This window comes from Salmo salar, chromosome 11 (assembly GCF_965601325.2).
Source record: "Salmo salar chromosome 11, fSalSal1, whole genome shotgun sequence".
Taxonomy (NCBI): domain Eukaryota; kingdom Metazoa; phylum Chordata; class Actinopteri; order Salmoniformes; family Salmonidae; genus Salmo; species Salmo salar.
The window spans coordinates 79295873-79323012 of NC_138301.1; the positions used below are offsets into that span (position 1 = coordinate 79295873).

The 27140-nt window shown below is 40.8% G+C and overlaps 1 protein-coding gene and 1 long non-coding RNA gene across 2 annotated transcripts in view; both read left to right on the forward strand.

Annotated features, from left to right (window-relative positions):
* The first annotated feature begins 814 nt into the window (after positions 1-814).
* The window catches only part of LOC106562900 (solute carrier family 12 member 2), a 151335-nt gene continuing 125009 nt past the window's right edge, over positions 815-27140 (forward strand). Inside the window, exon 1 of the mRNA XM_014127974.3 lies at positions 815-1884. Within this exon, the coding sequence (XP_013983449.1) occupies positions 1339-1884 (546 nt within the window). The 5' untranslated portion in view covers positions 815-1338. The remainder of the gene's footprint in view (positions 1885-27140) is intronic.
* Positions 21326-25594, forward strand: LOC106562902 (uncharacterized). The gene is made up of 3 exons (XR_001319137.3): positions 21326-24031; positions 24444-24876; positions 25007-25594. It is a non-coding gene; the product is annotated as an uncharacterized LOC106562902 (long non-coding RNA).

The window sequence follows — 27140 nt, forward strand, 5'->3', positions numbered from 1 at the left end:
GGACAAAAGTTACAATGAACCTCAAGATGTACAGTACATTTTGGGTCGCTCCTAATTGAGTTGGTGAAAAACAAAAAGTACAATAGTTGATGCATTTGACCTGGCCAACCTCCAAACACAGACCAATTACTGATTGGCATAGTGTAAACCTACAGATCTTTATCTTGCTGGAGGCTACAACATGCCCTCTCCATTGTCATGATCACAAACAGGTGGATGAGTTTTAAAGTTTAGGCACAAACCTTTATTTACAAAACTACACATCATGACAAGAGGTTAGAAAATGAAAGGGTGGGCTATGTCTACATCTCATCTCCACATATTGTTTACATTAAAGGCATTCCATCAAAAGTTCTAAGCACATCTGCCAAGTAGTATATCATTTCATAAATTAAACTGGAAAAATAAGCCACATGACTAACTACACCATAATGATATGTTTGACTATTAAAGTAACTTTGAACTGAAAAAAAGTAACTGACTCAAATTATTACATAGCAATAAGCTCAGGCAAAATTCTGTTTTTTTCTGGACATCCTGTCAATTACACTGTATGAATTGACACTACTTCAAACTTGTAATAGTTTCTATCATCAGAATGTGTGGTAGGCAACTTTAATTTAATGGTCATCTGGTTGGTTGCTTTTTTGATTGCATAACTTTTTCTCCACCGCACCTACAGACTGTAAATGTAACTGGTACCACCTTTGCAGAAGGATAACAATTTAAATAACACGCCTTCCCCTATTTTCCCTTTTAAAAAGGATGAGCTGAAATCTCGCGAGCTCTATCCCCGTTTGGAACTCACGCTACCAGTCGGCATCTTAATGCTTAACTGCACTGTTGGTTGCAAGGAGGACGCAATGGGAGTCTAGGAGGAGTTGCACCAAGGTCAATGCAGCATCCACTCTAAAAAGCACCGAAAACATAACACCGCGGATTTTATTCGCTTTCGTACAAGTGTGCTGAAAGCGAGAGGCCCGTGAAGCGTTTAAGACGCGTTAGCAAGGGCTGAAAGTTGATGCCTTTTTCTCGCTTTTTATGTAGTGTATATAACGTTAGTGAGGCAACTAGCAAGCCATCCTTCTCCATTCGTAGCTCTCCGCATGTCTGGACTACCTTTTCTCAATTCGGATGTACCGCGTTTCTGTTGGAGCGAATATCCAGACGGTCTTCCACCACTTGGGTGGTATCAGGAGTGTTCGCTGAGTAACTTGATGTCGGAAAGAACTTGGGTTTAGCAGCAGTGTAGCTCTGCTATTGTACACGAGTTGTGCTGGACATTTAGCTAGCTAGGTTTGTCTCTGCAAGCTCGTCCATTCATCAGTAATATTTGCAATGTCAGCACCATCCTCCACGCCTCCCGCTCAGGAAGAGAACCAGGCGCCAGAAAATGAGGGACTGACCGTGGATACAGGTTTGAAGCCCGCCGGCCCGACACCCAGCTCGAGTCGGTTCCAGGTGGACCTAGTGGCTGAAGCAGCCAGCGCCGCTGATAAAACGCCCAGCTCGGATTCCACTCTCGCATCTGGCGACAAAGCCAGCCCCGAAGGTTCGGAGCCAGCGGCGGGTGGTGAGGCAAAAGGCCGGTTCCGAGTGGTGAACTTTATGGATCCCAGTGGAGCGAGCCCACCAGAAGTAGTGCCCGCTGAAGGTTTCCAGAATGGAGACACCGTAATGAGCGAGGGCAGCCTGCATTCTTCGACAGGAGGCCAGCATCACTACCACTACGACACCCATACAAACACCTATTACCTGAGGACTTTTGGCCACAACACCATCGATGCTGTGCCTAACATTGATTTCTACCGGCAAAGTGCTGCTCCGCTGGGGGACAAGCTGATAAGACCCACCCTTTCGGAGCTGCACGACGAACTTGACAAGGTAAGCAACCGCGAATTTATGTTTTTGAAACGGGTGCTTGGACAGATGCCGCGTTCAAAACAACTGGGAACTGCGAAATCTCCGACTTCCGTGCGTTCAAGTCAACTGGGGGAAAAACGAGCTCTGACTGGGAAAATGTGTTTTGAATGGTCAAGCACCTCGGAATTCCGAGGTGGGAAACCTGGGCCTCTTTCCAGAGTTACGACTTTCCGATCTGAAGATCACCGACGTCAGGGTTCGACCTCGTTTCTTTTCTTCCGATTTCCCAGTTGTCTTGAAAGCAACTTTCTTTTTGCTAGCCAGCTTTCTGTATTTAGTTGTAATTTTGACATTGTTGCGGTCAATCCTATATTGTTCAGTGGCTCATTTTGCCGTCTCTTATGCACATTTTATTGTGCTTGTTTAAAATGATGGCTAAATTGGCAACATTGGTGAGACATCAATGTGTGAAAATGAGTTTTGCGCATTCTTCGATAGAAACACATGTGAATAGGATACACGTATTCGTTGTACTTGAATAGTGTGGTTAGAGTATTTGGATTAGAGGTCGACTGATTATGATTTCTCAACCCTGATAAGGATTATTGGAGGACTAAAAAAAGCGGATACCGATTAATCGGCCAATTATTATATTTGTTATTGTAATGAAACAGCAGGGAGCAAGTCTCGAACCCCCGACTTTCAAACCCGAAGTCCGGCGCTATCGACTGTGCAGCAAAAGCATGCTGCTCGTCCGGCAGAGTCGATTTCCGAGCTTATAAACCCAGGGTCGTTACACTACTCCCTCCTTTCAAAGAGCGCGTCCTCGAGCTAGCTTGCGACTCTACGTCTTACAGGAACGAGCTCACCGGCCAAGCACACGCACTGTCGTGGATGCAAGGTCCGATCACTTCCGACACCAATGTAATGAAACACCAGGGAGCAAGTCTCGAACCCTCGATCGACCTTCAAACCCGAAGTCTGGCGCACTATCGACTGTGCCGCAAAAGCATGCTCGTCCGGCAGAGTCGATTTCCGCGCTTATAAACCCAGGGTCGTTACATTATAATGACAATTACAACAATACTGAATGAACAATGAACATGTATTTTAACGTAATACAAAAATAAAACCTATTTACTTTCAAATAAATTGTGAAACATGTTCAATTTGGTTTAAATAATGCAAAAACAGTGTTTGAGAAGAAAGTAAAAGTGCAGTATGTGCCATGTAAGAAAGCTAATGTTTTTGTTCCTTGCTCAGAACATGAGAACATATGAAAGCTGATGGTTCAATATTCCCAGTTCTTCAATATTCCCGTTTAAGAATTTTTAGGTTGTAGTTATTATAGGAATTATGACCTGTCAACTATTTCTCTCTATGCCATTTGTATTTCATATACCTTTGACTATTGGATGTTCTTATCGGCATTTTAGTATTGCCAGCCTAATCTCGGGAGTTGATTAGGCTTGAAGTCATAAACAGCGCTGTGCTTCAAGCATTGCTAAGAGCTGCTGGCAAATGCAGTAAAGTGCTGTTTGAATGAATGCTTACGAGCCTGCTGCTGCCTACTATAGACTTAATTATAATATAATAAAAACACAGAAATACGAGCCTTAGGTCATTAATATGGTCAAAACCGGAAACTATCATTTTGAAAACAAAACGTTTATTCTTTCAGTGAAATATGGAACCGTTCCGTATTTTATCGAACGGTTGGCAACCCTAAGTCTAAATATTGCTGTTACATTGCACAACCTTAAATGTTATGTCATAATTATATAAAATTCTGTCAAATTAATTACGGTCTTTGTTAGGAAGAAATGGTCTTCACACAGTTCAACGAGCCAGGCGGCCCAAACTGTTGCATATACCCTGACTCTGCTTGCACAGAGCGCAAGAGAAGTGACACAATTTCCCTAGTTAATATTGCCTGCTAACATACATTTCTTGTAACTAAATATGCAGGTTTAAAAAAATATACTTGTGTATTGATTTTAAGAAAGGCATTGATGTTTATGGTTAGGTACATTTGTGCAAAGATTGTGCTTTTTTTCGCTAATGCGCTTTTGTTAAATCATCACCCATTTGGCGAAGTTGAAGTAGGCTGTGATTTGATGATTTACATTTACATTTAAGTCATTTAGCAGACGCTCTTATCCAGAGCGACTTACAAATTGGTGCATTCACCTTATGATATCCAGTGGAACAACCACTTTACAATAGTGCATCTAAATCTTTTAGGGGGGGGGGAGATTAGAAGGATTACTTTATCCTATCCCAGGTATTCCTTAAAGAGGTGGGGTTTCAGGTGTCTCCGGAAGGTGGTGATTGACTCCGCTGTCCTGGCGTCGTGAGGGAGCTTGTTCCACCATAGGGGTGCCAGAGCAGCGAACAGTTTTGATAAATGAACAAGCACCGCATTAATTATATTCAACGCAGGACAAGCTAGTTAGCCTAGTAATATCATCAACCATGTGTAGTTAACTAGTGATTATGTGAAGATTGTTTTTTATAAGACAAGTTTAATGCTAGCTAGAAACTTACCTTGGCTCCTTGCAGCCACAAGGTCCTTTTGACGCTGCGCTCGCGTAACAGGTGGTCAGCCTGCCACGCAGTCTCCTCGTGGATTGCAATGTAATCGGCCGTAATCCTCGTCCAAAAAGACTGATTACCGATTCTTATGAAAACTTGAAATCGGCCAATGCCGATTTTTAAATCTGCCAACGTCTAATTTGGATATCAGCTTAAGTAGCGCAGAGAACGCACAGTTCAGTAAACAAGAGTGAACGCTTTTTTCACAAAGTAGGAAATAGTCACTACAGGAATTGACAATCAGTAGGATGTTTTACTTAGGCCATAGTAAAAACAAATGTATTTACCTAGCAATATGTCTGTATCTGACAGTTCCCACTTGAGTAGGGGGACCACATTTAAAATACCCAAATGCTGACAACAAGATGATTTTGCGGGACAATACATTTTTTTTGCTGCACCCCCCACCCCCTCAAAGTTTGTACTGACAGATGTAGCCTATTGATGAATATACTATTATAGAATATGGATACAATACATCCTCCAATTGCAACATCTGCCTTTGGTCTAAAACAATATCCCAATGTCCCAGGACAGTGATTGGGGACATTGCCCTGTGTAGGGTGCAGTCTTTCGGATTGGACGTTAAACAGGTGTCCTGACTCTGTGGTCACTAAAGATCCCATGGCACTAATCATAAGAGTAGGGGCGTTAATCCTGGTGTCCTGGCTAAATTCTCAATCTGGCCCTCATACCATCATGGCCACCTAATCATCCCTAGCTTATAATTGGCTCATTCATCCTCCTCCTCCCCCCTGTAACTATTCCCCAGGTTGTTGCTGTTAATGAGAATGTATTCTCAGTCAACTTACCTGGTAAAAAACAATAACTAAGTTAGGCATGCCTAACTTCAAAATGGGTCATGGCATCATCAGTCACTTGTGAATGATAATTGTTTTACCAGTGAAATGTCAGCTGCGTCTGCATGCCAAATTTTTGATATTAGTTTAATGGAAATACAGTGCATTCGGAAAATATTCAGACTCCTTCCCCTTTTCCAGATTTTGTTACGTTAGAGACATATTCTTAAATGTATTAAATATTGTTTACCTCATCACACACAATACTCCATAATGACAAAGCAAAAAGAGGATTTTAGACATTTTTGCAAATGTATTAAAAATTTACGTAAGTATTCAGACCCTTTGCTATGAGACTCTATTGAGCTCAGGTGCATCCTGTTTCCATTGATCATCCTTGATGTTTCTACAACTTGATTGGAGTCCACCAGTGGTTAGGGCTGTTAAGGTGACCGTATTACTGCCACACTGGCGGTCACAAGTCATGAAGGCAGTCAAATTTCACGTAACCGTTTAGTTGCGCTAATTAGACTTCTCCAAGCTCTGATGGTTATTAGTAGCCACCCAAACTTGCTAACTGCCTGGTACTCAGCACTCTCTTATTGTCCCTCTAATCACTCTGACATCAATGCAAATGTTATCAAGTCTAATCAAAGACTTCATGAGAGCCCATGAGCTCGTGTTGCGCAGCATTTCTATAGGCTATGCAATTGCGTGAGAAAACAGAGTGATGGCCTCTATTAAAAAGAGGATCCCATCAGCTTTCTATAAGCTAGGCCTACTATATTTATTTCTAAACTTTCCTAATATTAAGCACATTGCTTCTCTTTACAACAGTAGAATAGCATGCCTGGCTGGCATGAAAATGAACCATGGGGAAAGCATCCTCCATTTGCTATTTAAGTGCATAGAAGCACCTTTTTTCCCATGGTTCATTTGGTGCATGATAATGGTTCATTCTAAATCAAAACAAATTTCACATGTTATTTAGTATATTTAAAGATCTAGATTAAATCAAGAATTGTGTGGTGGGTGACAATATTAGCCTATCACTTGTGAATGATGCCCAGCGTAAGGCAAGAAACAAAGCCTTTTTCGAATCAGTCGCACACCTCATGGAGCCTAGCCCATAGGCCTATATGTTTTGATAAGGTTTGTATCACAACTAAAGTGGCCAAATAACTTCTTCAAATAATATAAAATAATATAAAATAACTTCTTAAAAAAAAAACTGGAAACACTTATCTCCCTCACTAGCTTTAAGCACCAGCTATCAGAGCAGCTCCCAGATCACTGCGCCTGTACATAGCCCATCTATAATTTAGCCCAAACTACTACCCCTTCCCCTACTGTATTTATTTATTTAATTTATTTTGCTCCTTTGCACCATATTATTTATATTTTTACTTTTTTCAAATAACAAATCTACCATTCCAGTGTTTTACTTGCTATACTTTATTTACTTTGCCACCATCACCTTTTTTGCCTTTACCTCCCTTATCTCACATAATTTGCTCACATTGTATATAGTCTTATTTTTTTCTACTGTATCATTGATTGTATGTTGTTTTACTCCATGTGTAACTCTGTTTTTGTATGTTGTCGAACTGCTTTGCTTTATCTTGGCCAGGTCGCAATTGTATATGAGAACTTGTTCTCAACTTGCCTACCTGGTTAAATAAAGGTGAACATTTAAAAGAATAAATAAAAAAATGAAGCACATTAATCCACTTTACAATGGGTGTAGAGCCTAACTGGCATACTCGCAGGGTGATTTTCAAGTTTGGGGAAGGTAATTTTCACCATTAAAAATGTTTTATAATAAAAGCATTAGATGGATAATCGCATTTGACATCAATTTTGATGTTATTTTTCCCACTAATGGAACATTCACGCTTATAGTCTACTGCCGTGTGCGCATTGCTGCACTTATAATGTGAAGAAATAGCCTAATAGTTTATCAACATTTTAAGCCAAATGTTCTGATCATTTGCATCAGCCTCATTACGTTATTTAAAAAAAAAAAAATTATGCTAGCGGTTGTATTCATTTGGGATCTATCGCGTCCCACACTGTTTGGAATATTTATTTTTCGCACAGAATAGAATGGTCAACTTTTGTACTATGGGGGCTAGTAGATTGACATATGCTAGTGCTTTTGCTGTTCGTTAGGCCTACTCATCTTGTTGGGTGACAAAAAGTAAATGTGGACAGTTATTCCAATGTCTTGAATATGCACTTCGGCATTAGATAAGGGCGCAGTTGCGTCCCCGATGTCTGTCTTCACTTGTAGTCTGTGAGAAAGACCCGACCATGTGACGGAGAGCTGAGTGATGTGCTTCGCAGCACGCAGGGAGAAGGGAATTCAAATTATTATATTCAGCCCAATGGCCACTGGCCGCAAAGGCATGGATTTTTTTTAGGGGTCATTACAGCCACACAAAGGGGATGCGTCCAGGAAATGAGTCATTACAGCCTGTGCAAAAAACAAAGCAGAGCTCATGCCTTTCATGTGACTTTTTTCAAATCATCATTAGTCGCATCATGCAGCCTTAGAATGTATTAAAAATCAAGACATAGACCAATGTTTGTATCACATCTAAAGTTACATAAATAACTAAAAATTAAGTGTTTCTTTGTTAACCGCTCAACACAAAATAGTCGCATGTGCGCACTCCCGCATGACCAGGCATGACTCTATCACCATCATTAACCTCTTACATCTAGACGTTCCGCTAGCGGAACACCTGCTCCAACATCCAATGATGGGCGTGGCGCGAAATACAAACTCCTCAAAAATACAAAAACTTAAATTTTTCAAACATATGACTATTTCACAGCATTTTAAAGACAAGACTCTCCTTTATCTAACCACACTGTCCGATTTCAAAAAGGCTTTACAACGAACGCAAAACATTAGATTATGTCCGCAGAGTACCAAGCCAGAAATAATCAGACACCCATTTTTCAAGCTAGCATATAATGTCACAAAAACCCAGAAGACAGCTAAATGCAGCACAAACCTTTTATGATCTTCATCAGATGACAACCCTAGGACATTATGTTATACAATACATGCATGTTTTGTTCAATCAAGTTCATATTTATATCAAAAACCAGCTTTTTACATTACCATGTGACGTTCAGAACTAGCATACCCCCCGCAAACTTCCGGCGAATTCACTAAGAATTTACTACATTACTCACGATAAACGTTCACAAAAAGAATAACAATTATTTTAAGAATTATAGATACAGAACTCCTCTATGCACTCGATATGTCCGATTTTAAAATAGCTTTTTGGTGAAAGCACATTTTGCAATATTCTAAGTACATAGCCCAGGCATCACGGGCTAGCTATTTAGACACCCGGCAAGTTTAGCACTCACCAATATCAGGTTTACTATTATAAAAGTTTGATTACCTTTTGTTGTCTTCGTCAGAATGCACTCCCAGGACTGCTACTTCAATAACAAATGTTGGTTTGGTCCAAAATAATCCATCGTTATATCCGAATAGCGGCGTTTTGTTCGTGCGTCCCAGACACTATCTGAAATGGTAAATCAGGGTCGCGCGCATGGCGCAATTCATGACAAAAATCTAAATATTCCATTACCGTACTTCGAAGCATGTCAACCGCTGTTTAAAATCCATTTTTATGCCATTTTTCTCGTAAAAAAGCGATAATATTCCGACCGGGAATCTCCTTTTAGCTAAACAGAGGAAAGAAAACAAAGCATTCGGTCGACGCGGGCACACGCCTGAGTCTCACAGTACTGTAACCAGCCACTACCCAAACGCGCTACTTTTTTTCAGCCAGAGCCTGCAAAGCCACGATTCAGCTTTTTACCGCCTTCTGAGACCCTATGGCAGCCGTAGGAAGTGTCACGGGACAGCTAAGATCCTCACTCTTCAATAAACAGAGACAAGAAGAACGACACCTTGTCAGACAGGCCACTTCCTGCCTGAAACCTTGTCAGGTTTTTGCCTGCCAAATGAGTTCTGTTGTACTCAGACACCATTTCAAACAGTTTTTGAAACTTTTTTGGTGTTTTCTATCCGTATGTAATAAGTATATGCATATTCTAGTTACTGGTTAGGAGTGGTAACCAGATTAAATCGGGTACTTTTTTTTCCAGCCGTGAAAATACTGCCCCCTAGCCATAACAGGTTAAGTTTGCAGACGACACAGACAACGACGAGACTGCCTATAGGGAGGAGGTCAGAGACCTGGCCGTGTGATGCCAGAATAACAACCTATCCCTCAACATAGCCAAGACTAAGGAGATGATTGTGGACTACAGGAAAAGGAGGACCGAGCACGCCCCCATTCTCATCGACGGGGCTGTAGTGGAGCAGGTTGAGAGCTTCAAGTTCCTCGGTGTCCTCATCAACAGCAAACTAGAATGGTCCAAACACACCAAGACAGTCGTGAAGAGGGCACGACAAAGCCTATTCCCCCTCAGGAAGCTAAAAAGATTTGGCATGGGTACTGAGATCATCAAAAGGTTCTACAGCTGCAACATCGAGAGCATCTTGACTGGTTGCATCACTGCCTGGTATGGCAATTGCTCGGCCTCTGACCGCAAGGCACTACAGAGGGTAGTGCGTACGGCCCAGTACATCACTGGGGCTAAGCTGCCTGCCATCCAGGACCTCTACACCAGGCGATATCAGAGGAAAGCCCTAAAAATTGTCAAAGACCCCAGCCACCCCAGTCATAGACTGTTCTCTCTACTACTGCATGGCAAGCGGTACCGGAGTGCCAAGTCTAGGACAAAAAGGTTTCTCAACAGTTTTTACCCCCAAGCCATAAGTCTCCTGAACAGGTAATCAAATGGCTACCTGGACTATTTGCATTGTGTGCCCCCCCAACCCCTCTTTTTATGCTGCTGCTACTCTCTGTTTATCAAATATGCATAGTCACTTTAACTATACATTCATGTACATACTACCTCAATTGGGCCGACCAACCAGTGCTCCCGCACATTGGCTAACCGGGCTATCTGCATTGTGTCCCGCCAACCACCACCCTCCCACCCCTCTTTTACGCTACTGCTACTCTCTGTTCATCATATATGCATAGTCACTTTAACCATATCTACATGTACATACTACCTCAATCAGCCTGACTAACCGGTGTCTGTATGTAGCCTCGCTACTTTTATAGCCTCGCTACTGTATATAGCCAGTTTTTTTTTTTACTGTTTTATTTCTTTACTTACCTATTGTTCACCTAATACCTTTTTTGCACAATTGGTTAGAGCCTATAAGTAAGCTTTTCACTGTAAGGTCTACACCTGTTGTATTCGGCGCACGTGACAAACTTTCATTTGAATTGTTTGGAGAAAATATACTTTCAATTTTATTTAGCTTTGATAAATTGTATTCTTCATACTATAAAATAATGCCATGGAATTCAAAGCAAATCTTTGCTAAATGAACTAGTGTAGCCCATAGCCAGATCAGGGCCTAACATAAGACAACTCAGAGTATGCTATTCTGTTCTTCTGAAATAGACTACATGGTCTTGATATCATGTTTCTAAAGACAAGTCTAAAATAAATAATGGATTTACAGTGCCTTCGGAAAGTACTTGGACCCCTTGACTTTTTTCACATTTTGTTACATTAGCTTTATTTTTATTTGTTCATATATATATATTTTTCATTCCCCGAACCCCCCCCCCCCGAATTGGAGTAAACTAATGAACAATAACACTTCGGCTTCTACCTTCAGTTTCTACACATTTTACAGACAATCGATTTTACAATAGTTAAATTTTGTTTTTTAGGCCTTCCTCTATTTTTGATGTTCATCCAGTTTGATTATTATTTGTAACTGTGCTATTTCACAAAATTTCTGAACCTATATACGTTTTACAGACCCCGTATGTTTTACATTGGATATCTTGTTATTAGTCCCACCCTTCAGCTCCATTCAACCTCTCCCATCTATCTCTTAATACCATCCATGTTGGATTTCTATTTGCCATATATTTTTCAACTGTGCTGTGATACTTCACAAAAGTTCTGAACTTTTCTATTCTCATAGCTTCTACAGATTGTAAATTAAAGAAACATTTTTGCTAAACTAATTATTATATTATTGATTGATTGACTATGACTTTTCAAATCACCCAGTATTGCTGTCTGCAACGTTAGTTCTAGGAAAATGTTGCAATTCTTCAGCTGGACCTGTGACCAAAAAACGAGCTACATATGGACAATACCAAAATAAGTCATCTAATGACTCTGCCTCCTCGCAGCAAAATCTTTAGAGCTGGGAAGATTGTATCCTATATATATATATATATATATATATAACATTCTATTGGTTGCAAGAACTTTGTATAATAATTTAAATTGATAAATTCGAAGTTTTGAATCCAATGTTTTGCCTGTCAATTCATAAACCATGTGCCATGGAGTCGGTACATCGCAAATCTCTTCCAACTTTTGCAATTTATATGGCACAGCTGTCAATTTTTTGTGGTGCTTAATTGAAATTGTTGTATGTTTTTATTTATCGCAATTTTCTTTAACCTGTTGGGGATAGGGGGCAGTATTTGCACGGCCGGATAAAAAAACGTACCCGATTTAATCTGGTTACTACTCCTGCCCAGTAACTAGAATATGCATATAATTGTTTGATTTGGATAGAAAACACCCTAAAGTTTCTAAAACTATTGAATGGTGTCTGTGAGTATAACAGAACTCATTTGGCAGGCCAAAACCTGAGAAGATTCCAAACAGGAAGCGCTCTCTCTGACTATTTCTTGGCCTTCTTGATCATCTCTATCCAAAACAGGGGATCTCTGGCATAACGTGACATTTTCTAACGCTCCCATAGGCTCTCAGAAGACGCCAGAACGTTGAATGATTACTTTGCAGGCCATGGCTGAAAAACAGTAGCACATTTGGATAGTGGTCGATCTGAGAACAATGAGACTGGGGCGCTCGTGCACGAGCATCCACCATGTTTACATTTTCAGTCTTTGAACAAAAACAGGGTTTCCCGGTCAGAATATTATCGCTTTTTTACGAGAAAAATCGCATAAAAATGGATTTTAACCTGTTAGGGCTAGGGGGCAGTATTGACACGGCTGGATAAAAAACGTACCCGATTTAATCTGGTTACTACTCCTGCCCAGTAACTAGAATATGCATATAATTATTGGCTTTGGATAGAAAATACCCTAAAGTTTCTAAAACTGTTTGAATGGTGTCTGTGAGTATAACAGAACTCATATGGCAGGCCAAAACCTGAGAAGATTTCAAGCAGGAAGTGGCCTGTCTGAGAAGTAGTGTTTCATCTTGGCTCTTTTTATTGAAGACTCAGGATCTGTGCAATAACGTGACACTTCCTACGGCTTCCATAGGGTCTCAGAGCCCGGGAAAAAGCTGAACGATATCGAGGCAGGCTCTGGCTGAAACACTTTATCGCTTTTGGCAAGTGGCCACTCAGAGTACTATGGGCTTAGGCGCGTGCCCGAGTCGACCGAATGCTTTCTTTTCCTTTGTCTGTTTACCTAAAAGCAGATTCCCGGTTGGAATATTATCGCTTTTTTACGAGAAAAATGGCATAAAAATGGATTTTAAACAGCGGTTGACATGCTTCAAAGTACGGTAATGGAATATTTAGATTTTTTTTGTCACGAATTGCGCCATGCTCGCCACCCTTATTTACCCTTTAGGATAGTGTCTAGAACGCACGGACAAAACGCCGCTGTTTGGATATAACGATGGATTATTTTGGACCAAACCAACATTTGTTATTGAAGTAGAAGTCCTGGGAGTGCATTCTGACGAAGACAAAGGTAATAAAAATTTTCTTAAAGTAAATCTGACTTTGATGAGTGCTAAACTTGCTGGGTGTCTAAATAGCTAGCCCTGTGATGCCGGGCTATCTACTGAGAATATTGAAAAATGTGCTTTCACCGAAAAGCTATTTTAAAATCGGACATATCGAGTGCATAGAGGAGTTCTGTATCTATAATTCTTAAAATAATTGTTATGCTTTTTGTGAACGTTTATTGTGAGTAATTTAGTAAATTCACCGGCAGTGTTCGGTGGGAATGCTAGTCACATGCTAGTCACATGCTAATGTAAAAAGCTGGTTTTTGATATAAATATGAACTTGATTGTACAAAACATGCATGTATTGTATAACATAATGTCCTAGGGTTGTCATCTGATGAAGATCATTAAAGGTTAGTGCTAGATTTAGCTGTGGTTTGGGTTTATGTGACATTATATGCTAGCTTGAAAAATGGGTGTCTGATTATTTCTGGCTGGGTACTCTGCTGACATAATCTAATGTTTTGCATTCGCTGTAAAGCCTTTTTGAAAACGGACAGTGTGGTTAGATTAACGAGAGTCTTATCTTTAAAATGGTGTAAAATAGTCATATTTTTGAAAAATTGAAGTAATAGCATATCTAAGGTATTTGAATATCGCGCCACGGGATTCCACTGGCTGTTGAGTAGGTGGGACGCAAGCCCATAGAAGTTAACCATTTATGTTCTTTAATACAGGGCAGACAGACAAGTTCCTTACTTTTTACCCCTTCTCTTTACCCCTTCCATTTTTGTGGTAATGCTGCAATTAGTTGGTTGTAATTTTGGGTAGAGCAGACATTTCCATATGTCTGTGTTAGCTGCATGTGTGGCATAATGCCACCAGTCCTATTTATAATATCATTCACAAAAATTCTTTAAATTATCGAAAAATTAGGGGGTTTTAATCAATTAGTATATTTGACCACAATGTTTGTTGTATTATTTGTTCTGTCTTTTCAGGTGGTTTAAATTGCAACCAACTTTAAAATTATTGTTTTAAAAAAATAACCAATTTTGAGATGTTGTATTCAAATAACCGAAAGTGAGTGGTTGTAATCTGAATAAAGGGAAAATGGCCATTCTTGAAAATGGGGTGAGACATTCTTTCTAATTTACTAGAGAACCATTTTGGATTTAAGTATAACTTTTGTATGATGTTGTCGCTCTTGCTGCTGGTGGTTCTTTGATCCACCTCTACGCAGACGACACCATTCTGTATACTTCTGGCCCTTCTTTGGACACTTAACTAACCTCCAGACAAGCTTCAATGCCATAACTCTCCTTCCGTGGCCTCCAACTGCTCTTAAATACAAGTAAAACTAAATGCATGCTCTTCAACCGATCGCTGCCCGCCTGTCTAGCATCACTACTCTGGACGGTTCTGACTTAGAATATGTGGACAACTACAAATACCTAGGTGTCTGGTTAGACTGTAAACTCTCCTTCCAGACTCACATTAAGCATCTCCAATACAAAATTAAATCTAGAATCGGCTTCCTATTTCGCAACAAAGCCTCCTTCACTCATGCTGCCAAACATACCCTCGTAAAACTGACCATCCTACCGATCCTCAACTTCGGCGACGTCATTTACAAAATAGCCTCCAACACTACTCAACAAATTGGATGCAGTCTATCACAGTACCATCCGTTTTGTCACCAAATCCCTATATACTACCCACCACTGCAACCTGTACGCTCTTGTTGGCTGGCCCTTGCTTCATACTTGTTGCCAAACCCACTGGCTCCAGGTCATCTACAAGTCTCTGCTAGGGAAAGCCCCGCCTTATCTCAGCTCACTGGTCACCATAGCAGCACCCACCCGTAGCACGCGCTCCAGCAGGTATATCTCACTGGTCACCCCCAAAGCCAATTCCTCCTTTGGCCGCCTTTCCTTCCAGTTCTCTGCTGCCAGTGACTGGAACGAACTGCAAAAATCACTGAAGCTGGAGACCCTTACCTCCCTCACTAGCTTTAAGCACCAGCTGTCAGAGCAGCTCACAGATCACTGCACCTGTAAATAACCCATCCAATATACCTCATCCCCATACTGTGTATTTATTTATCTTGCTCCTTTGCACCCCTGTATCTCTACTTGCACATTCATCTTCTGCACATTCTACCATTCCAGTGTTTTAATTGCTATATTATAATTACTTTGCCACCATGGCTTATTTATTGCCTTACTTCTCTTATCCTACCTCATTTGCACATGCTGTATATAGATTTTTCTATTGTATTATTGATTGCATGTTTGTTTATTTCATGTGTAACTCTGTTGTGTGTGTCGAACTGCTTTGCTTTATCTTGGCCAGGTCGCAGTTGCAAATGAGAACTTGTTCTCAACTAGCCTACCTGGTTAAATAAAGGTCAAATATAAAAAAAAGTATGACTGATGCATTTAGTGAGAGGTCTAATGCTTTATTTAATTATTTCTGCCCTCCTAATTTATATTCGTTTTATAAATATGCCCTTTTAATTTTGTCTGGCTTGCCTTTCCAAATAAAATGTTATCTTTTTGGTCATACAATTTAAAAAGCAGGTCACTAGGTGTACGCATAAGCAAATAGGTAAACTGTGGTATGACTGAAGAATTAATCAGGGTAATTTTTCCACAAATATACAGATATTTTCCTTTCCATGGTAGCAAGTTCTTATCTATTTTTGCTAACTTTCTAGAATTTTTTTTTTGGAGTTAGATAATTTCTTTCTTTTGGGATATGTATACTGAGTATGTCCACATACCCGTCAGACCATTTTATTGGTAAACTACACGGTAATGTAAAAGTTACTTTTTTTTGTGATCCAATATGTAATATAGTACACTTATTAACATTATCATATTTTGGTTTTAATCCAGAGAGGTTAGCAAAAGTATCTAGATCCTCTGAGGCTGTGGAGGGATTCTAATTGTGGTTTTTAAAGGAAACATGAATCATCAGCATACAATGGCATCTTTGTTTTTAAGCCACGGATTTCTAATCCCTTAACTTGTTAGGGATCAGGCCCCTTTTTCACCATTTCTGCCTGAATGACATGCATATGACATGCCTTCACATTTGGCTTTTCTGTGCAGATGTTAATTTTACATTATTAATAGGAACAAAATTGGGTTCGGTTAGTGGAGATGGAGACTGAAACGAAAACATATTCTTAAAGTACGTTACAGCTTTATTCTAATATTGATTTTAATCCCCCCCAAAATTTCCCTCAATCAATACAATAGCCCATAATGACAAAGCAAAACAGGTTTTTAGACATTTTTGCTAATTTATTAATAATATTTTTTTTCACATTTACATAGGTATTCAGACCCTTTACTCAATAGTTTGTTGACGCACCTTTGGCAGCGATTACAGCATCGAGTCTTCTTGGGAACAAACTTGGCAGCCCTGTATTTGGGGAGTTTCTCCCATTCTTCTCTGCAGATCCTCTCAAGCTCTGTCAGGTTGGATGGGGAGCGTTGCTGCACAGCTATTTTCAGGTCTCTCCAGAGATGTTCGATCAGGTTCAAGTCCATGCTCTGGCTGGGCCACTCAAGCATATTCAGAGCCTTGTCCCAAAGCCTCTCCTGCATTGTCTTGGCTGTGTGCTTGGGGTCCTTTTTCCTGTTGGAAGGTTCACCGGTTTTCATCAAGGATCTCTCTATACTTCACGCCGTTCATCTTTGCCTCAATCCTGACTAGTCTCCCAGTCCCTGCTGCTGAAAAACATCCCCACAGCATGATGCTGCCAGCCACCACCATGCTTCACTGTAGGGATGGTGCCAGGTTTCCTCCAGATGTGATCCATGGCATTCAGGCCAAAGAGTTGGCAAACTCCAAGTGTGCTGTCATGTGCCTTTTACTGAGGAGTGGCTTCCGTCTGGCCACTACCATAAAGGCCTGATTTGTGGAGTGCTGCAGAGATGGTTGTCCTTCTGGAAGTTTCTCCCATCTCCGAGGAAGACTGGAGCTTTGTCGGGTTCTTGGTCATCTCTCTGACCAAGGCCCTTTTCCCCCGATTGCTCAGTTTTGCCGGGCAGCCAGCTCCAGCAAGAGTCTTGGTGGTTCCAAACTTCTTCCATTTAAGAATGATGCTGGCCACTGTTCTTGGTGACCGTCAATGCTACATAATTATTTTTTGTTACCCTCTCCTAGATAGACTGGTGTGTGCCTTTCCAAATCATGTCCAATCAATTAAATTTACCACAGGTGGACTCCAAGTTGTTGAAACATCTCAAGGATGATCAATGGAAACAGGATGCACCTGAGTTCAATTTCTAAAAACCTGTTTTCGCAATGTCTTCAGGGGCTATTGTGTAGATTGCTGAGGATTTGTATTTAATCTATTTTAGAATAAGGCTGTAAACAGTCTGAATACTTTCCGAAAGCACTGTATTGCGAAGGTGTAGGCTATATTTCATTGTTTTTAGTCGACCTTTTTAAAATGTAAATGTTTCAAAGGTCTGCATCAGTGGCTTGTGTGGAAGCCAGGAGATGGTAAATATGTTAATTAACGGTCAGTTACCGTGAGACCGGCAGTTATTTGCTTGACAATCATCGGCTGACAATTCCGTGACTGCCACAGCCCTACCTGTGGTAAATTCAGTTGATTGGACAAGATTTGGAAAGGCACACTTGTCTATTATAAGGTCCCACAGTTGACAGTGCATGTCAGAGCAAAAACCAAGCCATGAGGTTGAGGCACAGATCTGGGGAAGGGTACCAAAAATCTGCCGCATTGAACGTCCCCAAGAACAAGCCTCCATTCTTAAATTGAAGTTTAGAACCACCAAGAATCATCCTAAACTGAACAATCGGGGAGAGAACTGCCTTGGTCAGGTGAGGCGACCAATGCTGAAAAAGATAATGAAGTACAACTTTGAAAAGTTACATACTCCCAAAGTTGTGGCAAAATGGCTTAAGGACAACAAAGTCAAGGTATTGGAGTGGCCATCACAACGCCCTGACCTCAATCCCATAGAAAATTTGTGGGCAGAACTGATAACGTGTGTGTGTGTGTGTGTGTGTGTGTGTGTGTGTGTGTGTGTGTGTGTGTGTGTGTGTGTGTGTGTGTGTGTGTGTGTGTGTGTGTGTGTGTGTGTGTGTGTGTGTGTGTGTGTGTGTGTGTGTGTGTGTGTGTGTGTGTGTGTGAGCAAGGAGGCCTCATTATTCTGACATTTCACATTCTTAAGATGAAGTCGTGATCCTAACTGACCTAAAACAGGGAATTTTTACACGGATTAAATGTCAGGAATTGTGAAAAACTGAGTTTAAAATGTTTTTGGCTAAGGTGTATGTAAACTTCCGACTTCAACTGTATTTACCAGCCCTCTGGTTTACCTATTTCTGAGAAACTATTCCTGTCTCCCAGTGTGTGTGCAGGTCTCTTGGAGCCAAGAGGATAGAAAGAAAATCTCTTTGATCTCGCAGCTCAGCTATCTGTTCTGATGTACGCCATCTGATGTACACTACTCATACTTAGTCACTCAAATCATTGTTGCTTTGGTTAAGCTATGCTGTAAGTTTTTTTTCTATTGGCATTTGTTATTGGCTTGAAGACATTTTACTTGGCTTTTGATGTGGTCGGTCAAAACACACCCACTTCCAGCTTTGATGTTAGACAACTTCTAATATTACGTTCTCAAATAGTTAAGGTACTCTAAATTAAGACAGGATTTTCGGCCATTTTGACAATGATTGTTTAAAATGTATATCATTTTAATGTCTAGTAGCCTATGGGTTTAGCTGAGTACAGATGTAGTCTTTCACACTTTACCATGACAAAGCAATCCCAGGCACACTGGCTAGTGTCCACAATGTCAGCCCTTTCATTTGGTCAGCAAATCTACGGAAATCCTTCTCTGTTTGAAACAGGCCCCTAATAATACCGCCAACGTAGCTCTCAATTCCAGAGCATTACTGGTAAGCATTGACACCATTTTCCTGGCATGCGCCTGACATTGAGATCACATGGCAATACTCAGTGTGCCATGTTGACATTCCCGGGTCTGTTATGTCTCAGACATCATGGTAAGGAGGCGGGGGCCATTCCCGACGGACACACGGGAGGATGCTCAAGTTTAACTGTCTTGGCTCCATATCTCCAGATGTGATTTTTCCACATTCCATCAATGTCCTCTCAATCCCTACATTTTGGGTAATATTTTTTTCTGCAATGTTCTTGTGATGTCCATTCTAACTGCAAGTATGGGTGGAGACTGTTCCCATATGCTTTTTGGAACTGTAAGCCTCACAGCTTGTATGTAGAGTACACAGTTATGATCTTCATAAGACATGTGGAACAGTATATTTAGCATGATGAACTCATAAAGCAACAACCCGCAACATGTTAGCTTTGACTGTGTCCTTTGTGGGAAATTGTGTGCCATGCTCTTGTGACCCAGTATATAATAGACTACATGAGGAGTAATGGTTAATTCATACCCAGACTGAAAATCTATTCTAGTCAGTTTCCTACTATAGTAGTGCAACCTCTCCTCCTTAGTTTCCACTATTGGTTTATACTGTTCGATCTGCGGTCGTCTCCTTTTCCCAGCTTTGATATGTATCCCAGCAGCACAACACATTACCATAGACATTTTGACATCCTGTTTTGAATGTATGAACACATCCCTCTTTCCTCCCTTTCTTGAAGTAGGTTAATGACTGATCTATATGTGATTGAATAAGTGAAGGAAGGTGTCCATCCTATACTGCTGTCACCAATCCAACTCTTTCCAGATGTGCATTTACTTCAAAAAAGCGAGGAAGCGTTGTTTTCTACTATTCCAAACAGAGCCTTAGTTAGCATATTGTTGAACTTGTCACCATTTTTGTCCTTGTTCTATGACTAGGCCGATTTTTAAATATAGATGTCACATTTTTCTGCATGTATGCACAGAAGGCTTAAGCCGAAGTTTAGCGTTTTCTGTATTATAGACTAGAGGTAGACCGACTTTTAATCGGCATGGCTGATTTCAAGTTTTCACAATCGGTAATCAGCCTTTTTGGACGCCGACTATGGCCGATTTACATTGCAATCCACGAGGAGACTGCAAGGCAGGCTGACCACCTGTTACGTGGGTGCAGCATCAAAAGGCCCTTGTGGCTGCAATGAGCCAAGGTAAGTTGCTAGCTGGCATTAAACTTGTCTTATAAAAAAACAATCAATCTTCACATAATCACTAGTTAACTACACATGGTTGATGATATTACTAGGCTAACTAGCTTGTCCTGCGTTGCATATAATCAATGCGGTGCCTGTTCATTTATCATCGAATCACAGCCTACTTGAACTTCGCCAAACGGGTGATTTAACAAAAGCGCATTTACGGAAAAAGCACATACATTGCACAAATGTACCTAACCATAAACATCAATACACAAAATAAATACACAAGTATATATTTTTTTAAACCTGCATATTTAGTTACAAGAAATTAATGTTAGCATGTAATATTAACTACGGAAATTGTCACTTCTCTTGCGCTCTGTGCAAGCAGAGTCAGGGTATATGCAGCCGGTTGGGCCTCCTGGCTCGTTGCGAACTGTGTAAAGACCGTAATTAATTTGCCAGAATTTTACATAATTATGACATAACATTGAAGGTTGTGCAATGTAACAGCAATATTTAGACTTAGGGTTGCCACCCGATCGATAAAATATGGAACGGTTCCATATTTCACTGAAAGAATAAACGTTTTGTTTTCAAAATGATAGTTTCTGGTTTTGACCATATTAATGACCTATGGCTCGTATTTCTGTGTTAATTATAATTAAGTCTATGATTTGACAGAGCAGTCTGACTGAGCGGTGGTAGGCAGCAGCAGGCTCGTAAGCATTCATTCAAACAGCACTTTACTGCATTTGCCAGCAGCTCTTAGCAATGCTTGAAGCATAGTGCTGTTTATGACTTCAAGCCTAATCAACTCCCGAGATTAGGCTGGCAATACTAAAATGCCTACAAGAACATCCAATAGTCAAAGGTATATGAAATACAAATGGTATAGAGAGTGTCCTATAATAACTACAATCTAAAACTTAACGGGGAATATTGAAGACTCATGTTAAAAGGAACCAACAGCTTTCATATGTTCTGAGCAAGGAACATAAACGTTACCTTTTTTACATGGCACATACTGCACTGTTACTTTCTTCTCCAACACTTTTTGCATTATTTAAACCAAATTGAACATGTTTATTTGAGACTAAATTGATTTTATTTATGTATTATATTAAGTTAAAATAAGTGTTCATTCAGTATTGTTGTAATTGTCATAATTTTTTATATTTTATTAATTATTGGAGGACCAAAAAAAAGCAGATACCGATTTAAAATCGGACCATTTTTATACATACATACATAAAAACCGGCCGATTTTAATCGGTATCGGCGTTGAAAAATCATAATCAGTCGACCTCTAGACTTTAGAAAACTAAAATAAGCCCAACCCCTCCTATGCTCCTACCCATCGATTGGTATCAAGAGAGGGACACGGTGTCCAGACAGCCAAGGTTTTAATGAAAAGTAGCATCCTATTGGTCCAATGCCATGTAGTTGGAAGAGCAGCCCTATTGTATGCAGATGGACTATATTAAACTTATTTTACCACCTTAGAATCACTTGTATTGATACTCATAGTATAACATAATTGTCCACATGCCTTATGTTCTAGTCAATCAACATCAATGATTCCTGACCCTTTTTGCTATATTTTATTTCCTTTTTTGCTGTGTGCCACAGAGGCTTTCAAATTGTCAGTTCGTGCCTGTCGCTTCAAAGTCGAGGTCTCACTACTACCATTGAAATGTTTTTCCCTTTTATCAGTAGAGCGAGCTAAGGATTGAAAACACAAAATGGATATTCCAGTGTAGCCAATCAATCTGTCCCTGTGGACTTACACAGAAATCATCAGTCAACCAATTAGCCATCGTTAGTGTTGCTAAAAGGGGACTTGTCAAGTGATAGACGGCAAAGTTACCTGACCATTGCTAGGCACACAGGCTCCGTTCCACACACAAACTCTGTGATGCAACCAATGGCCGTTGCAGATTCCATTGAAAATGAATAAAAAGGGGCATCATTCTGCATTTGTAATGTGGCACTTTTCTGATACTGCTGCTGCCACCCATTTTTTGGCTGGGGTAGATTGTAGCCTTTACTGTGTTCTTATTGGGCCTTGAACCCATTACCCAGCAGTAGCAGCAATAGCCGCATGCGACTCGTTATATTGACCAGCCAGAGTGGAAACCCTGACGGGGCTGATTTATTCAGTGCCGGGCAGCCAAGCGGAAGCGGATTGTGGTGTTATATATTGACGTCTTCCTATTGCCACTACAGTGCGGGGCTCAAAGTTGACGAGAGCCCAAACAGGCCAGCTAACTTCCAACTATAGTATGAGTCAGTACTGTGTGGCTTCTTGGCCTTAGTAGTGGGGGACCAGGCATGGAGTAGTCTGTCTGTCTGCCTGTAATGTCTATTTATGTCCCAGTTAGATGTTTTAATGCAATTTGAACACGTGGCCCAGAGAAAAGAGAACACAGTTTACAGTAAGTAAGCCTTTGGTATTGGCCAACCTTTTTCAATGTTTAAAGCCTTTGGATGCAATGACCTTATTGCTCTGATTACAACTTCTTGAGTGTTTCTATGAAGTTCAAGTTGTGTACAAAGTCTGCAAAATGCCCATGCCATCACTCTGTTACAATACAATTACAATCATGTCAGCATGTGGCTTTTGTTCTCATACGTTCTTTGGATGGTGATGCTGTGTGCTGGTACTTTTGTGTTCTCTTTGGCTCATGTTAGACGCTGACCAATCACTTTGGCAGTTAGTAAATGTAGTGTGAAGTCTTGACCCCCTTCCTCTCTCTGAGTAGGCAGGGCCTCTCTTTAAGAAGTGGCCAAATTAATAGAGCGTTGCTGACAGACCTGTGTGTGTGTGTGTGTGTGTGTGTGTGTCCCTAGACATTGTTGTGCTTTTCTCTGGGAATTCCCAGTTATGCGTTTCCATGCACGCAACTAGGAAGCCCTTGGTGGTGGGGAGACCACCCCAGGTGATGTGACACCCTGCTCTTTTTTTAAATTGTATATATTTTTTTATTGTATGCTATTCTGAATGATTGGATACTCCCTTATTTGACATGATCAGTCATCTGAAATTACATGGCCTTTAAAGTGCAACGATTTTGGTCGCATTAGGCTTGGTCGGTATACCGTGTTTATATTTTTGTTCAGTATAGTTAGACCTAGATGAATCCTACCATGGGCTGTTGTAGTGACCGTATTACTGCCACACCAGCAGTCATGAGTCATAACCGCAGTAAAATTCCATGTGACTGAGTCACGGGAATCTCCTCTAATGCACTCTGGACATGCGTTGGTAGTACCCAACTCCCTAACAATCATCAGGTTGCTAATGGCCTGGTAGTCAGGGCTCTCTTGTCCTTCGAAAGGTGGCCACATGCTTCCCAACCGAAACAGTTTGGTTATGATGACATTTTGTGACATCCTTCTAAATTTTGGAGTTTGGTTAGGGTTTTATCGGCTGTTCGGGCGCTAGTAATTTTTTCTTCCTCCGTGATTGGTCAACTGTAGGGGTGACGTGAGTTTCTGCTTCTTGTCGATTCAGCCTAATACTCAGTGTGGATTCAACAGGGCGAACGACAACTTTGAGCATCGATTGACCGAGACGGTACAAAAGTACCTTTACCAGTACGATTCTAGCCATGCAGCATGTAAATGCCAATTCATGGAGGGAGATTGCGGAGAAGCTGGGGTCTGACCCAACCACTTGTGAAAAGGCGGGGTAGGGTTTGCAAAAAGTTCGTCAAAGAAAAGAAACAAGGGCCGCAGTGGAGTTGCGGTTGGAAAGGCTACTCCAGAAATGTTGCTGCAGGCATGGGAAGCATGTAAGACTGAAAGCAACGCGCTGTCTTCACGAAAGGATGGGGTATGTTGTATTTTCTATATTTGTCGACAAAAAGAGTAGTCATGTTTTGCTAACAATAGTTAGCCAGATAGAGCTAGCTACTTGGCTGGCTAGAGTAGCTAGCTTAGCAGCATACCCTTGCAAGCCAACCAAATAAACTTTTGATCAAACATTTTGTCATAGAAAGAAAATCATAAGCTTTCCACATTGGTAACACAAGTCAAAGTTTGGTTGCAAGGTTCAGCTAGTGTATATGTTGCGAACGTTTGAGCAGAGTTGAGTAGCTAACGTTAGGCCAGGCATACTCAACTCTGCTCAAACGTTTCAAATGTTGTAGTCTCGGCTAAATTATATTTGATGTTCATTAATGTTTTGGATATGTGTACTAAATAGCCCTCTACTTTTCTTTTCTATTTTTTTTTCCCTCTCCAAGGCACAAACACCAGTGAATGGAGACAGCACCTGGTTTTGTTCTCTGCGCCTCAGTACTGCCTGTTAACCGGCCCCAAGCACTACCTCTGCAGCCAGCCCATCTCCCGCACTGAGTTGCAGTGCAGAATTACAAACGATCTCAATGCAGGACCTGGGAAGCTCTATCTTGGGCCAACCTCCAAGACGTACTCCACTGGCTTGCTCCTCAGCGACGCCAAAGAGCAGTAGCAGGGGTTTGAGGAGAAGGGAGACCTACTCCACTGGCTTGCTCCTCAGTGAGGCCACAGAGCAGCAGTAGTAGCAGGGGTGTGAGAAGAAGGGACAAAAGAGCTGCAGACTCAGTCCTAGACACATCACTAAAGGCATTGCAAATGTTTGAAGACATCTCAAGATCTGGAGAATGTCATGCACCAAGCCACCAGCTTGTCCCAGAGGTAAATGAATACAAATAATTTCAGACTTTACTCTGATCCCCTTTCCTCTCTTCTGTTTACCTTCTTCCTTACCATGCACACTGCTCTCCAGGCACTGATCATTTCCCCCCTCTTTTCATACTCTCCACAGGGTCCTGGCAGCTACAGCTGATTTCATGGATGAACTCTTGACCAATCTCCGGGAGGAATTCTATCACCAGCTGCACGAGTTCGTGCATGATTTCAAGAAGATGACATGGACCGAACGACTGAGACCACAGTGAAATGAACTTGTTCTATTGTTTAGACATGTCAGGAGTCACACTTTCATTTTATTCCGGTCTTCCCTGTGGCTCAGTTGGTAGAGCATGGTGTTCGCAACGCCAGCATGGTGTGTGCAACGCCAGGGTTGTGGGTTCGATTCCCACGGGGGGCCAGTACAAAAAAATGCATAAAATTAAAGGTATGAAATGTATGCATTCACTACTGTAAGTCACTCTGGATAAGAGCGTCTGCTAAATGACTAAAATGTAAAAAAAATAATAATTCCGTAGTTACTTTTATTTACATTTCTGTTCCTAACACACTGTTTTACTATTGTTCAGAAATATTTAACTACACTCTGACACTTACATTTTATTCCATAGATACTTATTTACATGTCTGTTCTTAGCAGACACTTTTGTATTGTGGTTTACCTTCAGAAGCAAGAATAAAGGTTTATTTGTGTGCTGAAAAAGCTCTGTTGCCATTTCCTCATCTCAATACAATGTGTTTCAATGCATTCTATTTCAACATCCGGGGCTGATAACGTACAGAAGAGCTGTGTGCCACAGAATTTACAGGCTTTCTTCTACTGATGGTGTAGCTCAATCTAATCTAAATTACTGCACACTGAGACGTCCCAGAATCCGGTTTCATTTTATTAACAAGATTAAAACTCTACTGGTTCACAGTGCGGACAAAGAACTGAGACTGCATCCAAGAATCCTCCTTGCAGCCATGATGCCGAATGCATTCGGACTCTCTGACAATAAGTGGTGGTAGGTCCAGGTACGCCCAAGTTTATTGAGATTGACACCTGTGAAGGAGAGGTCATGTGTGTGTATATATATAATCTGCTAAAAAAAATGAAGGTAACACTTAAACAACACAATGTAACTCCAAGTCAGTCACACTTCTGTGAAATCAAACTGTCCACTTAGGAAGCAACACTGATTAACCTCTCTGGGCTAGGTGGGACGTTTGCGTCCCACCCTAGTCAACAGCCAGTGGAATCCCGTGGCGCGAAATACAAATACCTCAAAAATGCTATGACTTCATATTCTCAAACATATGACTATTTTGCACAATTTTAAAGACAAGACTCTTGTTAATCTAACCACACTGTCCGATTTAAAAAAGGCTTTACAATGAAAGCAAAACATTAGATTGTCAGCAGAGTACCCAGCCAGAAATAATCAGACACCCATTTTTCAAGCTAGCATATAATGTCACAAAAACCAAAACCACAGCTAAATGCAGCACTAACCTTTGATCTTCATCAGATGACACTCCTAGGACATTATGTTATACAATACATGCATGTTTTGTTCAATCAAGTTCATATATCAAAAAACAGCTTTCTACATTAGCATGTGACGTTCAGAACTAGCATTCCCACCTAACACTTCCGGTGAATTTACTAAATTACTCAGGATAAACGTTAAAAAAAAAAAATTATTTTAAGAATTATAGATACAGAACTCCTTTATGCAATCGCGGTGTCCGATTTTAAAATAGCTTTTCGGTGAAAGCACATTTTGCAATATTCTGAGTAGATAGCTCGGCCATCACAGGCTAGCTATTTTGACACCCACCAAGTTTGGTACTCGCCAAACTCAGATTTACTATAAGAAAAATTGTATTACCTTTGCTGTTCTTCGTCAGAATGCACTCCCAGGACTTCTACTTCAACAACAAATGTTGGTTTGGTTCCAAATAATCCATAGTTATATCCAAATAGCGGCGTTTTGTTCGTGCGTTCAAGACACTATCCGAAGGGTGACGCGACGGCGCATATCGTGACAAAAAATATTCCATTACCGTACTTCGAAGCATGTCAAACGCTGTTTAAAATCAATTTTTATGCGTTCAAAGACTCAAATAAGAAAATGGACTCTACACGCGCGCACCCGTCTCATTGTTCTCAGATTGACCACTTACCAAATGCGCTACTGTTTTTCAGCCAGTAACTTTAGAGTCATCATTCAACGTTCTGGCGCCTTCTGAGAGCCTATGGGAGC